The sequence below is a fragment of the Cnephaeus nilssonii genome, assembly GCF_951640355.1.
Source record: "Cnephaeus nilssonii genome assembly, chromosome: 16".
NCBI classification, from domain to species: Eukaryota; Metazoa; Chordata; class Mammalia; order Chiroptera; family Vespertilionidae; genus Cnephaeus; species Cnephaeus nilssonii.
The window spans coordinates 21156015-21172342 of NC_137087.1; the positions used below are offsets into that span (position 1 = coordinate 21156015).

Here is a 16328-nt window from a genome sequence, read left to right on the forward strand (position 1 = left end):
TTTCCTTCTTTTCACCTGCCTCTTTCACCTGGGTTTGCAACCCACATTTCCCTGCCACACACAGCCCTCCAAAGCCACGAGGGTCTTTAGGGAAAATGCCTGCAGAGAGGCATCCGTTGGCCACATGTGACGAGGCAAAGGGCCTCGGAGGGCACTGTGGGCAGACAAGGTGGGACCCGAGTCAGTTTCGGTTCTCTGTGGGTGCCTCACTTGCCTCTGACAGGGGAGGAGGTTACCAGGGAAACTTGTATAAACAAAATGCTTCCCAGCCTCAGTGGCCTCCCAGGCCTTTGGGGGGGCTTCCAGGTCCGCAGTCAGAGGGGGAAAGGCCATTTGGGCTGGCGGGATTCTGGAAGGAAGGAAGGAGATAAAGTTAAGAAGAAAAACAGTCCCACAAATCACTCTTCAATGAGGTGAGTCTCCACGGCAACCTGATCAGGGCTGAGAACCACAGAGGCAGGAGATGCACTGTTACTATGGAAACCACATCCTAGATACCCATTGGTATGGGTCTCTGTTTGCCTTTGCAGATGAGATGCTGAGGTTGGGGGCTAGACCTGCAGGGTCCCTCATGGGGTCTAAGGTGGTAGAGAGAATAGGGAAAGAAGAGAGGGGAGAGGGGAGAGGGGAGATGGAGAGAAGGAGAGAGAGGAGGATGGAAGGAAGGAGGAAGTAGGAGAGAAAGGCTCCAAGAACCAGACAGCCTCTCAGGGGCTCCCGAGTCCTGCAGACTTTGCCCGGCAGAGAAGGGTGTGCCCTGCGGAACTGAGTGAGGGGAAGAGGCCTGAGCTGGAGCCCAGGCTGTGTCATGCCCGCTGGTGCGGAGGCACCCACCCATCCTCTTGCTTTTACTCCATCACTATCAAGATGGGCACACGGAGCACATCCTGGGTGCCTGTTCACTGACCACAGAACAGCCGCCAGGGGTCTGGAACCAGAGGAACCCAGTTTGGAGCCTCCGACCCCTCCCTGCCCAGCGGCCCAAGCACAAGGCTTCCAGAGGGAGGCTGATGGAAGTGGGCCTCGTGGCCAGCCTCTTGCCCTAATTACTCCCAGACACAGGTTTTCAGTTCACCTTTTCTGGAGCAAAGTGGCCACTGGGTGCCTAGTGCCACCTGCTGGTGACCACTGGGAGCAAGGCAGCGGTGACCAGAAGTGGCTGTCCTGGAGTAGCCTCCACTGCAGAGACTCATGGGCCTCTTCCCGCCAGGTTTCGAGCTGGTCCCCTCCTCCAAACCCTCCTCGCTGGCCTGTGGGCCAGAGGAACCCTTCAGTCAAACGAGCCACAGAAGGCATTCAGCATGTGATCTTGCCAGGTCAGCTCCCCCTGTGGCTTCCACATCCTGTCGTTCAACTGAAGGTTTGGACTTTTTTTTTTAATATATCTCTATTGATTTCAGAGAGGAAGAGAGAGGGAAAGAGAGATAGAAACATCAATGATGAGAGAGAATCACTGACTGGCTGCCTCCTGCATGTCCCCCACTGGGAATCAAGCCTGCAACCCAGGCATGTGCCCTTGACCAGAATCGAACCTGGGACCCTTCAGTCCGCAGGCTGACGCTCTATCCACTGAGCCAAACCAGTCAGGGCTAAGTTACCGCTCAGGGCTCTTTGAAGCCTGGCTGGTCTATGACTCCTTGACTCAAGCCAGAATTCACTTCCTACCTGGAGTTCTCCATGGCCTGTGCCGTTTCCTCATTTGCTGTTTGGAGATTTGGCAGTGCTCACCTCTCGGGGTTCTGGTGAGCATTACGTGAGATAACGCACGCAAAGCCCTTGCCCAGGGACTTGAGGGGGCCCCGGGGATTCCAGCCTCCTGGCATTCCTGCCCACCTCCTCCCTGCGTGTAGGCGGGGCCTGGGACTTGCTCCTAACAAACAGAATGTGGCAAAGATGTCAAGATGTCACTCCCGTGATGGTGTCACCCTTGTTAGTGGACTTGCACTACGTCTCCCTCCATTGCTGGCCTGGAAGGAAGAGCTGCCATGAGTCCCGTAGCCGCAGGAAAGGGAATCCTGCCCATAAGTAGCCCCGGAGCTTGGCAGTGGGCCATTCCCAGCCGACCCTCTGGATGAGGACCCAGACCTGGGGTTCCTGTTTACAGCCTTGCAGGGACCTGGCTAGGTCACGCCCAGAAACTGTGAGATAATAAACATGCGTTGTTTTAAGTGCTGGGTTTCTGGTAATGTGTCACGCAGCATAGAAAATGAATATAGGTGCTCTATCAAGAATATTTTGTGCCATACTTAAGGAATATCACTTTCCTTTTGTCTGTACATCAACCCTAAGAGGGGATATTATTACCCTCATCGATAGAAAGGAAACTGAGGCTTGGGGGAGGGGCCGATGACCCAAGGCCACACAGCGATTAGGGGAGGAGCCACATGATGAAGAGCCTGGAGACAGCCTTAGCCTGCTTGATGAGGGGTAGCTACATACAGGCCTTTGGGAGAGTAGGCCCTGCCCAGGTTTCCGCAAGCGCCATCCCTCTCTATTGCTTGGTACCCAGCTGCTTCCCGCGGTTCTCCCAGCCACCTGCTGGGCTCCTGAGGGCATGGGAGTCTCCACCCTCCATCACAGGGGACCGGGAGTCAGAGCTCAAGGAGGGCAGCCTGTGTCCCCACGGCCTCGGGAGCGAAGCCTAATGCCCCTGGGAATGGAGCAGGGGAATGGATGCTGCACCCACAATGTGTCACTGCTCCCTCTGCACCCCGGGGCTGGGCCTGGGCCTGCCCTAAGGACCCCACCCAAGGAGAGGAGCAGGGACACATGGAGACCACAGCCTCAGAGGGGACGTTCCAGCGCCTGGAGCAGGGGCAGCTGGGGGCCAGGGTGGAGGAGAATTCTCACCAGGCAGTCTCCATGGGAGGGGGGCGGGGCTGCTCCAGTTAAGTCAGTAATGAAGCAGGCAGATGCCACCCCGGGCCCTGGGAGCCCTGGCGGGGGGCTGCATTCGCACTGTTAACCCAGGTTCTTTCCTTCATTCCTTCTCCCTCCTCCCTCCTTTCCTTATGTCCTCCCTCCTCTTCTCACCCCACAGATGCTGGGGGGTTGGCAGGGGGAAACAGCACTGTCTGCAGTTACAACTTGAGAATTAACCTTAAGTGCACAGGTGACATTCCCCCCCCCCCACCCACCCCACGGGAAGTGACAGGAACAACCCTGACAAGGCAGGCAGGGTGAGCTCTGGCCTGGGGTCTCCCTTCTCCTTTCAGCTGGGCTAGTCCCTATGCCTTCCTGTGCAGTTCACTCAACTACCCCTGAGGTCTGACTGTGGGCCAGGCCTTTGTCAGGGGCTGGATACAAAACAGAACCCAGTATAATCCCTGCTGGCGAGGCTGCCCCAGCTCTGGGCTGGCTCCTGTCCGCAGGTTTTAAAGCTGCCCGTCCAGGCCCATCGGCCGTGTAGCTGGGGTTAAGAACCATGGTCACAGGGAAAGGACCCTCTGTCCCTTCCCTTGCTACTGGCATCTGGACCTTAGTCACTTCTTCAGAAGAAGGCAGTTTCTCAGAATTAGTTGAGCTCAAAGTTGCAAAAGAATCACCCTCCCCTGGGCTGCTGCACACTCCCCTGGGCTGCTGCACCCTCCCCTGGGCTTCTGCACCCTTCCCTGGGCTGCTGCACCCTCCCCTGGGCTGCTGCACCCTCCCTTATGCTGCTGCACCCTCCCCTGGGCTGCTGCACCCTTCCCTAGGCTGCTGCACCCTCCCCTCGGCTGCTGAGGGCACCAGCACAGGCCAATGCCTCGGAGATAAATTTAACTGCGCACACTGGTAATAGTCACACTGGAAAATTTTTTTTCTGTTTTTTTCCCCCTGATATTTCAAAAGCAAGTTACATTTTGAATATTCTCGGCTTAGGACAGCCAGTTTTTACCAACAAGCATGCAAGAAGTGACCTGACACAAACCATCATCCAGGACATGCTGCTGTGCACCAGGCACTGTATACACGTCTGCCATGTGGACCTCACAGCTGCCCTAGACGGCACCTTTTCCCCATTCCAGAGATGAGGAAATCGAGGCACAGTAAGCAACTTGCCTAAAAGCACACAATTAGTAAGTGGGAAATCTGTCCGATGTCCCCACTCCTCCCTCCTGTGAGAAAGACAAAGGACACCGTGTTCTGAATGACCCTCTCAATCTCGCATTTATCCAAGGAAATGGGCCAAGTGGACACGGGCAAATGTGAGGTGCTGGTGGGCACTGCACGAGGCAGGCTGCGCTGGACACAGCCACCCAACCTAGAGGGGCCCCACCAGGAAGTGAGCGAGCCCCTCCCGCGGGGGCTGCCTCACATGATGACAGGCCTGGACCAGAAAACAGCCAAGAGCAAGTCTTCTCATGCTGTCCCCACCCCGGCAGCTCAGGTACCAGGGCATCTGCTTCCGGACAGGCCCTAATGACCTTGGTGACAGGGCCTCTCCCGGCAGTCCCCTAGCCCTCGGCCTGCCAGCCCAGACCTGCCCCCTGCCCACCGTGCAGCCATGACGAGTTGCTTCTATCCTCGCAGGCTGGCCATCTGTGAAAGGGAGAGACAGCTCTCGTTCCTTGGGGGAGGATGAAATGAGAAGTGGCTCTTAGCGTAGAGCTTAGCCAAAGGACAAGACCCTAGTGCATTAATCCAACGGAGCCGCATATATTCTCCTCCAGTTCTCCACGCGAGTTCCGCTGTCACTGAACTATAAGGTCACCCTCCGCCCGGGCTGGTAGAGGTGAGCGCTCACCTGGGGAGGAGGGAGAGTGCTTTCAGAAACCTGGTTTGTAGACGATGGCCATGCTCCTGCTCAGGCATTCCACCAGATGGCGCCAGGGCACAACGTTCACGCCCTTCAGGCCAACACGCCAGGGTCTTCAGGGTCTTCCTGCACCAGGGGAAAGGGATTTCATTAGCCAATTCAGAGCTCAAGCAAGCCGGAGGTTCTGTCAGCCTTCACGGCTTCCCTCAAGCTCCTCAATCCAGTTCCGTATTAAAACACGGCGGGTGGGGGGTCGGAGGCCCAGTAACAGTGGCAATGCCAAGCCAAGTCGCAGCGAAGTCCGTTATGGACCAGGCTCTGTGGCAGGTACCGAGCTGTGTTAGAGCGAAAGGGGCCTTCGAGGAACCCCAGTCTTGTCCCTTTGTTTTCCAGAATTGGAAGGACTGTTCCCTTGGGGACAGCATGACTCAGGGGGACAGGTTTCAGGTGAGGCCATCACACCTCGCTGAGCCAGACAAAGCCAGGTGAAGACAGGAACGGAGAACACTGATCGAGTGTGACTTCCGGGGCTCTTTCTGCCTCCCCCTCTGCTGGCACACAGGAGACTCTCCCTGAATGTGGCGAAGGACCGAGAGCCAGGACTGAGTGTGCGCCATCCAAGGAGCTCCTCCCAGGCCGGGAGGAGGGCAGACATGTCTGTCAGCATCCCCATGTTTCAGAGGAGACTGGTTCTGGGTCAGAGCTACAGTCCTGGGGGATCCACCCCTGTGGTCAGATGACTCCCCGAGGGCAAAAGAGAGTCAACAACTCACCCCAATATCAAAACAGCACAGAATGAAGAAGCTCTCTACTAATCTGAACTGTGTCCAGGATATACGTGAAAAAGCAAGGGCATGAAATTACCTAATTTTCCTTCTTTTGTATATAAAAGGACAAAATTAGTATATTTGAGCTGGCTCACATTTGCATAAATAGACTCTGGAAGGATTTAAAGGGCATGAAGAATGGTAGTGATCGGGTGGAGGGGGGTGGATGGATGGATGGATGGATGGGGACAGGGGAGGAAGAGACTTTCTCTGTGCACGTTTGCACACTGCTTGGCCTTTGAACCGTGCAGATGCATGACCTTTCAAAGTCTGAAATGTAAGCACAGTTTCCCACAGTTGTGAGATGCTTCCCCCTGGTGGGATGTGGAGTGCTTCAGGTGGAGTTCAAGGTGATTATAAACAATTCCCAGACACCACACTGGGTCCGATGGTGGAAAAGCCATCCCCTCTCCATTCCTCTCCAGGCCTCTGAACCCATCGAGAAATGTCTCCGTCAGATGCTAGTGGGTCTTCACCTCCCCAAATCCTGGCAGAGAAAGAAAACCGGCAGAAGGCTTAGAGCCTCGGCCAACAGCAGTGACTGGCTGAGATGGAATCATGCTCTTCTCTCCAGGGCATTCACTTGTACTAATATCTACTATAAATGGCATGTAACATTGGCTTTTTATTTACAATAGTAACACAAGGCTTCCTTTTCAAAATAGATTTAAATAAAGTGTGAGTTGCTCTAAAAGAATATATATATATATAAGTAAACCCTAATGCCATTGCTTTGTGAATATGGTATCAAGTGCTAGCCTTGTGCCAGAAACTGCTAAGTGCTTCCCACGAATTAATATACTTGGTCCCCCTGCCCCTGTGAGTCACAGATGAGGACACGGCGGGCAGGGAGAGTGTGGACTGTGCCCGAGGTCACTGGTTAACTGGAGGTGGATCTGGGACTTGGCCTCTGCAGCTTACCCGTCCCCCCACATCCCTCCTCAACCCTCCCCAAACACAGACACACACACACACACACACACACACACACACACACACACACACGTACCGGAGGGACTGAAGCTGGGGGCCGTGAGTGCAGGCCTGCCCTCCTCCTCCCGCAGTGCTCAGCCTCCCCCTGCACTGAGGCCCTTAGCCTAAAGGCTCAGGCTTCATTTTAGACAACTTCCTCTTCTTCCTCCCAAGTTCTGGGGCCCTGAAGCCAGGTGGTTTCAGCACATCCCCCACCCCCAAACCGGAGGGTCAGACACACACATACACACCCCCCTCTGCAATTCCACTGAAGGGCTCAACTCCTGGAACAGTCCTCGCTGCTCTTGGGGCCTGGGCCGCAGCACAGGAGGGCTGAGCTTCCCTCTCCCACTGCCCTGCCTGTGGCACAGGATGCAGGCTTGTCTCCGTCCAGTGGTGGCAGCAAAGCCCTCTGATGCCCCCACCCCGACCGTGCCACCCTGCACAGCCCTTCAGGGACCCTGAGCGAGGTCATTGGATTTCTCCCCTGGTCAGTCTGCAATGAAAACACCATGCGTTCAGCAATGCAGGGAAGAGGGCTGTACCCCAGTCAGTGACTGCAGCCCAGAGCTGGGACGCTGTAGGGACCACCTAGCTGGAAAGCTGAGCCAGCCTCCTCACACCCACCCTGTGCCCTCTGCCCTCTGCCCTCACGGAGATGACCTGAGGCTCATGGAGATGACCTGAGGGTCACGATGGGTCCCAGCAGGTAGTGAGGCCTGGTCCCTCCCCATCTCCCTCTTCTCTGAGTGAACTGCCCTCTTCTCTGTGGGCCACAGGTACTCTCTGCAGTCGGTGTCTAACTGCCCCACTCCCCCGTTCCCACCTCCTCACCGCCCCCCCTGACCACCACCACCACCAAAATCACCTGGAGGGCTTTGAAAGAGGCAGGCCCGGGCCACGTCCCTCTGCATCTCTGGGAATCTAGTGAGGCCTGGGCGTCTGCACCTGAAACAAGTCTGTAGGTGATTCTGACCAGCAGCCAATGGCGAAACAGGAGTGGTGGAGATTGTGGGCTTTGGCCTCAGATGAATCCTAGCTCCAACCCCAGCCCGCTCAAGGGTCCGGAGCAAGTTGCCAATGCTCTCCAGTGTGCTCAGCAGTGAAAGAAAGGGGACAGTGATAGTACCTAAGTCATAAAGTGCTGGTGACGCCCGGCCGGTGTGGCTCAGTGGTTGAGCGTCAACCTGTGAACCAGGCGGTCACCGGTTCCATTCCTGGTCAGGACTCCCTCCCCAGTAGGGGGTGTGCAGGAGGCAGCCAATCAATGTTTCTCTCTCACTGAGGTATCTATCTCTCTATCCCTGTCTCTTCCTTTCTAAAAAATCAATAAAAACATTTTTTTTAATAACAAATGAAGTGCAGTGACAACGACATGATGTCAGGTGTGTAGCACAGTGTCAGGCGCACCCCCCTCAGTGAATTCATCCTGTCCTGACACTGCGACTCTCAACGAGCCCCTCGGCTTCCGGGAGCAGAGACGCAGCTGCCTTTCTTCTCTGACAGCTGCGAGGGAGCAACAGAGGATTTAAATAAAATGTGAGTTCTCTCCCCGATGGCCTGAAAGCTCAGCCGGGGCTCCTAGGGGCCTGGGACTCCGCGGCCACCCGGGCAGGAGCTGCAGTCCCAGGCGCAGCCTCCGTGGAGGAGGAGCGGGGCTGTGCAGCCCCTCCTTCCCGTGCCCTCCGTCCTTCGCAGCCACCGCGCCAAGGCTGATCCGGAGGCAAGAGGCAGGAGGGACGCAGATCCTCATCCCCTCTTAGAGCCCAGAAACAGGCTCAGCGGCCAAGGTCATGGACCCAGAGCAGAGCAGGGCCGGCAAACAGACGGGCTTCCTCTGGGCCCAGCTGGCCAGGTGGGGGTAACGCAGGCCAGGCGTATGAGGGCAGAGGCTCTGCCCCCCACACCAAGGCTTCTTCCTCAACTCACAGAGCAAGAGTCCCCGTGAGGGAAGCCAACCCCTACCTCTGCCACAAGAGGGGCTCTGGCGGCCCAGGACAGCCACCCACAGCTCTCTCACCAGGTGGCCCAACCGGGGAGTCCAGATAACTCCTCGGAGGGGGGGGCTCCCCTTTCCAGCCCCAGAGAGGCAGCAGAGGCCTGGGGGACCCCGCTGTGGCTCTCATGGGGGAAGGGATAGCAGCATCTCTCCCAGAGGCAGCCAGGCTGCAAATCCAACCGGACACTGAGACACAGCTTCAAGGATTAGCCCTGGAGATTAGCAGAAACCTCCCCAGAAATCTGCCCTCAGGGCGGCCCAGTCTGGGGGGTCCTGTCACACAGCGGGTGGGGTGGGGCAGAGGGTGGGCAGAGGAGGGAAGCCCACCCCCTCAGCGAATGGAGTCTAGACCAACGTGGCCCTCGGCCTCGCTCAGAGGCCCATCGAGGTCTGCACGCAGCCATCGGAGTAAAGAACCTCTTACCTGCTCAGAACACATTGGCACCAGAATTCCGCATGTGCAGGTGAGTCCCACTGAGGGGCCATCAGGCCGGAGGCCAAGATGCTTACAGCTTACGCAGGGGGCACGCCCAGGGGGCACCTCCCCTCTGCCACGCTGCCTCTGCCTACAGCAAGCATGTCAAACTCAAAGGCTAACACGGGTCAAATAACCGAGGCGTGTGGCCCGCAGGCCGCGAGTCTGACATGCTTGGCCTCCAGCGAGGCAGGCCCAGCGCACTTTCAGACCCTGGACTTGGAAACGTGGGGCCGAGCAGAGGTTAGCCAACCAGGCCAGAGCCCCGGGGGAAAAGGGAAGGCGGGTTAAGGAAAGAAGGGGCAATGGGTCCCTGGGCCCCCATTGAGCCAGAGCAGCTCCGCTGGGATCAGCCTGTGTAGGAACTCAGTCCACAAACAGGACAAGACACCGCACTGCTCCTTTCTCACACAACTCCCCTCCCGCCCGGCCCTTCCCCTCGGGTGGCCCACCTGCCCAGGGCCCCTCCCGCTTCCCAGGCCTGCCAGAGTGAGGCTCTGCCCCTGCCCTCGGCCAGGGTCCCGCCGGGAGCAGGAGGGACGCCTGCCCTCCCCTGCCTTCTCTGAAGGACCCGCAGTTCTCCTCCAAGGGCTTGGACGTTGGGAATGGACACAGAATTCTAGAAAAAGACAGTCCCCAGCCCTACACTGGTGGGCTCAGATTCATATCCCTTCAAGGTATTCATACACTAAGATTTATTTCCTCAGAGAGTACCATAGCTTTGCAAGGGGAAAGGGAAAAACCCAGCCAGAGACAAGCTGAAGGGGGAGTTCCGGGGGCGGGAGATGCTTGGTGGGGACATCCCTCCCCACTCCCACCCCGACAGCTGCTGGCTGAGGTGGGCAGAGGTGCCAGGGTAGGAGATGCACTGGGAACAGCTGGACATGAGCCAGGGCCGGGCACCACTCCCCCTGTCCAGGCCCCGGAGGAGCCACTGAGAGCTAGCATCTTCCTTCCGTCTGTGATCTGCCGGCCCAGGGCCCAGCGCTCTCCCCTCTGCATGGCCATCGCAAAGGGAACGCGTTTCCACTGGGAAATAAAGACGCAGAAAACGCTGAGAAAGGAGTCCTGTTCCGACACCACAAAGCTCCCAGGAATGTCTGCGATGAAGGCCACCAGCCCCCGCACGGGCAGCGGCGTCTCGGGGCCTGGAGGAGCCGGTTCTGTTCTGGGCAGCATGGCAGGCTGTCCGAGGAAGAACAGAATCCCTCTGTCTCTCCCCCATCCTCCCCTTCCACACATCCCATGATTGCTTTCCCACTGGCCTTGGAGAATCACCCCCAAATGCTGCCTTTCTCCCCCAAACTGCCAAACCCCAAAGGATCCTGAGGAGAGGGTGCGAGATCTGGTCTCTGGGTGGGGTAAGTCCTCGAGTTCATCCAGTTTCTCTCTGACCTTTAACCCTCAGCCACCCAGTGCCATCCCCACATCTCCAACATGTAGACCAGGGCTCACCAGCCAACACGCAAAGCCTCCTCTCGGGAGAAGCAGGCACTTTCACGGCACGTGCACTGCGTAGCCAGCGCCAAGGCCCCGCTTTCCATGGGCCGAGTGGGCAGGGAGGCTCGGAAGCCTCTGGCCCGAGCCCCTGGACCGGGGAGACCTGCGCTCTGGCTAACCTGAACCCACCGCGCATCAGCCATCCTGGCCGGCATGTCAGAGTGCGTCTAGATGTTACCTAAGCATCAGACAAGAGGCCTGACCCAGGCTTGGCCTAGACCCTTCCCAGGCCCTGGAGCCTAAGGAAAAAAGTAATGAACTACCTTCCAAAGTCAAATGCCCACTTCTACCCTGTTCCCCAATCCCAGCCATGCCCAACCACCTTCACCACGTCTTCCAGATCCACGTACAGCTGTGCCATGATACATTAATGTCTCTAACATGGACGCATGTTTACTAAATTTATTTATTGAAAACACCACCACAATAAATTGAATGCCAGTCCCACCTGCCATACAGAAAAGGTAGCCAATAAAAACAGGGCTATAAAAGTTGGGAAACTTTTCGCACATGCCCTAAGCCCACGGCCTGTTCCCTAGTTCCAGGGGAAGTCAGCTCGGTTCCCAGAGGCATGAGAACATATCGGCACCACGCTGGGACCGTCTCCTTGGCATAAAAGGGTTGCAAGAGGATGGGGAGGGAATCCTGTTCTTGCTCGTTGTGCTTAATGCAAGCCCGATACTACGGAAAAACATCTCAGGGGAATGAGGGTATCCACCCGACACTCTGGGACGACTGGACTAGAGGTGCCCTCGGCATCATGCTTAACGCCGCGTGGAAACAGCATTCTCCGAGCACACCTCCAAGGCACCACCAGGTTCCCCTCCCCGTGTGCCTGCTCTCACACCGCGGCCTGGCAGCTCCCTCTCCCCACGCCTGCCCCAGCAGAGGTCACCGCTGACTCAGGTGGGACACCAGGTAGACGAGGCCCACCAGCAGGAGTCCTCGCACGCCGAGCATCATGAGCAGGAAGAGCAGCAGGATGGAGGTCACCGGCTCCACGGCGTGGTTGCCGAGATGCCACTGGGGGAAGCCCATGTTCACCAGCTGCCGGTTGAGGTCATTGAAGGGGGACTGAGCAGCGCCTAGCCTGGCTCCCCCCTGCTGCTGCCGGAGGCCAGGACCCCCCAGGGGGGCACCGTGGCCCCTATTGAGGAAGCTCTGGAAGGTGAAGACAGAGAAAAATGAGTGAATCCAGAGAAAGCTTCCCTGGAGGTGAGGACCGGGCAGAAGGGAAACCTGTGGGCCGGGCCCTGCCCTCCCCTCATCACCCAGGGCCGCACCCTCCTTTCTCAGCAATCCCCGGATGCCACCCACAGGAATTCCAGCGACGGAGTCACAAGCTCTCGGAGCACAGAAACTGCATTCCCCATGTGGTGCCAGGAAGAAGGTGCCCAGGACAGAGGAGAGAGAAAGGGTCAAGGCGGGTGAGACTCCGGGGCCGAGCACTCAGGCCGGCATTGTTAACACTCCTCGCTCTGCCTTTGAAATCAACATTGGGTGGTCACAGGCTCTTCTCCACTTACTCTCCAGCTTCTCTCTCACCCAATAGCCTCTTAAGGAAGATGCTGGCTCCTGCGGAGTTTGCGAAGCAGCTTAAAGAAGGGAGCGCTCTTGGGTTTGAAATCTGGGAAGGCTGCCAGAAGGAGGAAGAGCTAGGGAGGCAAGAGGCTGGGCAATACATCTACCGCGGGTTTCCACCAAGTTCTGGCCACCACCCCTCCCCATCCAGCTCAGCTCTCTGCAGAGAGAACTTCAGGTTAGAGGCGAATGACCAGTAAGCTAAGGAGTAATTGGTCCAGAGGACAGAGGACAGCTGCTCCCCTTCCACGGGGCGAGGCACCCACCTGCCGAGGGGTGCTGTTGCGTGGTGGGGCAGTGGTCCTCACGCGGGGGTCGTCGTCCTGCACGATTTCCCCATTGGCCAAGATCCGCACCATCCTCCCAGGAGAGCTGGTCCCTGTGGGGCTGCCTCTCCTCAGACCTCAAAAAAACACACACAAAACACCAGTTCACCAGAGATAAAGAGATGCTTGCTTTCAATGGGAGAAACTGCAATTCTGGGGGCTCACATTGGCCCATCCTAAGCCGGCACTGCGTCTGATTAGTAAAAAGGAGAGAAATAAATGCAAGTTATTTGCTGGAGGGAAGCCGTTCAGGTATTGAGTGCAGTGGGGAAACTAGTAGAAGGATCCTTGGAGAAAGAGGCAGAATTATTACCCACCGCCAGCAACAGTGGGGATGAGACCCTCCCTGCGGCCCAGGCACTGTGGCAGGTCCGCAGAGGCCGGTCTCACACCCCCCTCACTCCCCTGGGGCAGGTCCCGCTAAAGGTGTGACTGGCTGGCCCCGGAGCATTCATCCACGGGCAGCAGAGAAAGAACGTGAAGACCTTCTCTGGGGACTAAATAAGGAGTGCAGGGCCCCAAGATCCCCGGGTTCTCCACCTCCTTCTGTTCAAACACTGCTCACGGTGCTGTTCCTTAGGAGGTACCTGCCAAGGACCTGGGCTTTCCTCCCCAGGAGATCCGGGCTCACCTCAGAGCCTCCTAGCTCCTCTGCCTGGCAGCAGGGGGCACTGGTGGCCACTGCCCCGGAGCTGGGTGGAGGAACAGACCTGCAGAGGGCACGCCCCTCACCTGTCCCACACCTCAGGGAGCACCAGTCCCTCCTCTGCTAACTGGGGGGCAGGGCCCGCCTTCCTGAAAATGGGGTGGGGGAAGCTTCTGTGGCTCTGGGAGAGCCCCATTCCGCAGACCCCAAGGGTGTCCCATCGGCTGGAGGTGGGGGTGGGGATCCTTCCAAGCCTCTTCCGAGTCTGTGTAAAGGCCATTTTTTTTCCCCTAAGGAGCCCAGCCACAGTTTTCTTTTAAATTCTCAAAAGCACTTGTGACACTCACGCCAAAAAGGGTTAATAGCGCCGGTCTCTTGTCCGTGGCCTGGCCCCTGCAGAAGGCCAAGTGGGTCCTAGCCCCCGAAGTCCCACTGTGCTTGCTCATCCCGACCCCCTGCGCGGGCTGCGGGCGCCGCCCGCCCTCGGTGCACCTGACCCTACCGATGCGGGAAGCGGGTGCTCCCGGGGCAGGAGGGGCCCTGCCCGGGCCGCCGAGCCCAGCTCTGAAACTGGGCCCGCGGTAGGGGAAGGATGCGCCCCGGCGCCCCGACACCCACCTGCAGGTCCACTGGCCACGGCTTCCAGGCCGCTTCCTCCCACCTGACCCCGCAGGAAGAGCCGCGGCGACGCGGCCCAGCGGGCGTGGCAGCGCCTCTGCCGGCCTCCGGGGGAACTGCAGCTGCGGCCCGGAGGCGGAGGCGCAGGCCGCGGGAGGAGGGAGAAAGGGGGCGGGGAGGAGAGGGGAGGTCCAGAGGGGAGGGAAGAAGGAGGAAGAAAGAGCATGGAGAGGAGGCAGACAAGTTCCCAGGAAGGAGAGGAAGGGGGAGGGAGATGAAAAGGAGGAAAGGGAAGTGGAGCTCACAGAGGAAAAACCCAGGGGCTGGGGCGCCCCTGGCCTGGGAGGAGAGGTGGGCACAGGCTCAGTACACCCGTATAGGTTTGCTGAGCTGGCTCCTTGGATGCCCCTTGAGTAAGACCTGGCCCTGCCCTCGAGGAGCTCCAACTCCAGTGAGAAAGAAATGGTCTGGGCTGCAGGGAGGGCTTCCTGAAGGAGGCGGCTTTTGAGTTGGCACCAGAAGGGTAGGCAGGAGTTTGCCTGTGAGGCTAAGAGGGAAAGGCACTCCTGGCAAAGCGAACCACCTGACAATCCTCCTGTGCCTCCTTCCTGCTGTTCTCACTCCCGCCCTCGCCCCGGACTTTCATAAGCTGCTCCCTGGAGACCTGGCCGCCAGTGGGAGAGAGCGCGCTCTGCAGGCTCACAATGTGGGTTCAGGTTCTGGACCTGGGCAAACTGCTGAGCTGCTCAGTGCCCTCCTCTGCCAAATGGATCTATTCCCAGCTCTCACCTCCCAGGATTGTGTGAAGATTAGTATGTGAGTCCCAGGCACACAGCAAGTGTTGATAAGCATTAATAGTTTTTTAATTTTTCAATTAGAGCTAATATTCAATATTATATTAGTTCCTGGAGTACAGCCTAGTGGTTAGACATTTATATAACTTATCAAATGATCCCCTGATAATGTCTAGTACCCCCAAAACCATACATAGTTATTACAATATTATTGATTATAGTCCCAAGGCTGTACTTTACATCATCCCCATGGCTGTTTTGTAACTACCAATTTATACCTCTTCGTCATGTCACCTATTTCACCCAGCCCCCAAGCCCCCTCCCACTTGGCAATCATCATTTTCTTCTCTGTATCTATGAGTTTGTTTCTGTTTTATTTGTTTCATTTTTTAGATTCCACATATAAGTGAAATCATATGGTATTTATCTTTCTCTGACTTGTTTCACTCAGCATCATACTCTCTAGGTCCATCCATGTTGTCACAAATGGTAAAATTTCATTTTTATGGCCGAGTAATATTCCACTGTATACATGTACCGCATCTTCCGTGATTGTCAATCAGTGGATATTTCTGGGAGTAGGCAGGTATTTATTGAGCATATATTAGGACCTGCTAGCTCCTGGATGAGGGACAGAAAGAAGAGTGAGACTTAACCTTGCTCAAGAACTCATCATCTGCCACCATGGTTTAATTACTTGATTATGAAACCTTTTAAATAAAAAACGTTGAGCAGGTCCCCTGATATCTGTATGTTATTGGTGTATTATTTATTTGTTTATAAATCTGTACTGTGAGCACAGATTGGCATTGTGAATAAAAGGTGGCTGCTAGAGTCAGCCTGGGTGTGGATCTTGGGACAGCTGCTCTCTAGTGGTGTGATGTTTGGCCAGTTATTCAATCTCTTTGGCCTCAGTTTTCTCATCTGTAAAATGGGGATAATAACAGAACCCATCTCATCAGGTTTTTATGAAGCACTAAGCATTACTTTGGGTAGTGTTCAAAAGAGAGCATGGCCACAGTAAGTGCTCAAGTGCTGCTGACCATATTGTCCCTACTACTGCTCCCCCACATTAAGTTGATTTTAAAGTATGTACATTAAAAAGAATGGGATTTCAAATAAGTATAAACTGAAATCCTAATGCTTTCTTCCTGCACTCTGATACCTCCCAAGTATGCACACACAGTGCCTACATGTAAGCGGTAATCCCAAGGCCAAGAATGTCAAACTCATGCGGCCCACAACGAATATTTTTGGGGCCCAGCCAATATAACAGTATGTAAAAAAACGTTTTAATAAAAATTTTGTAACTTAATTTTTATAATTATGTTATGCATAATTATTAATAACAAACTACAGCATTTGCTAATGACTGATTACTATAATTGTGTTGCATTCATTTTCCTTACACGCCTTATGCGCAGGCACACCATTTCTCTCCACTAAGACCAGCAGCATATATTTTAGCAGCCGATTGTCATGTCATGAGTCTTGTACTGACTTGTTTGGTGTGCGCAACAGGAAATATCTTGCTTTTGGAGAACAAGAAAAATAGGTTTATTTGCATTACACTTATTAATTTGTATAGTTATTTGGTGTCTGATAAGTTAATGTTGAAGAAAAAATATTTTAATTAAAACGTTCTATTATTTTATGTTAACAATTATTCATTTCAGCCCTTGTATTTAGCATATCTATTGAAATAAACCTACATTTCTATAAAAATTGAAGCTTTAGTTTTTTTGCAGCCCACATAAACTTAACCTTGTTTATTTGGCCCCTGTTAGCCTTTGAGTTTGACATGCTTGCCCAAGGCGGGTGCCTGACTGTCACAGGCGGTCTGTGGGTCTCC

The 16328-nt window shown here is 55.7% G+C and overlaps 1 protein-coding gene across 1 annotated transcript; it reads right to left on the bottom strand.

The window, feature by feature from the left end:
• Window positions 1–10931: 10931 nt before the first annotated feature.
• Window positions 10932–13780, bottom strand: FAM241B (family with sequence similarity 241 member B). The gene is made up of 3 exons (XM_079793701.1): window positions 13683–13780; window positions 12359–12495; window positions 10932–11672 (listed from the first exon to the last, which is right to left on the bottom strand). The coding sequence occupies exons 2-3, from the start codon at window positions 12449–12451 to the stop codon at window positions 11403–11405; spliced, it is 363 nt and encodes a 120-aa protein (XP_079649827.1). The 5' UTR covers window positions 12452–12495; window positions 13683–13780; the 3' UTR covers window positions 10932–11402.
• Window positions 13781–16328: the final 2548 nt, after the last annotated feature.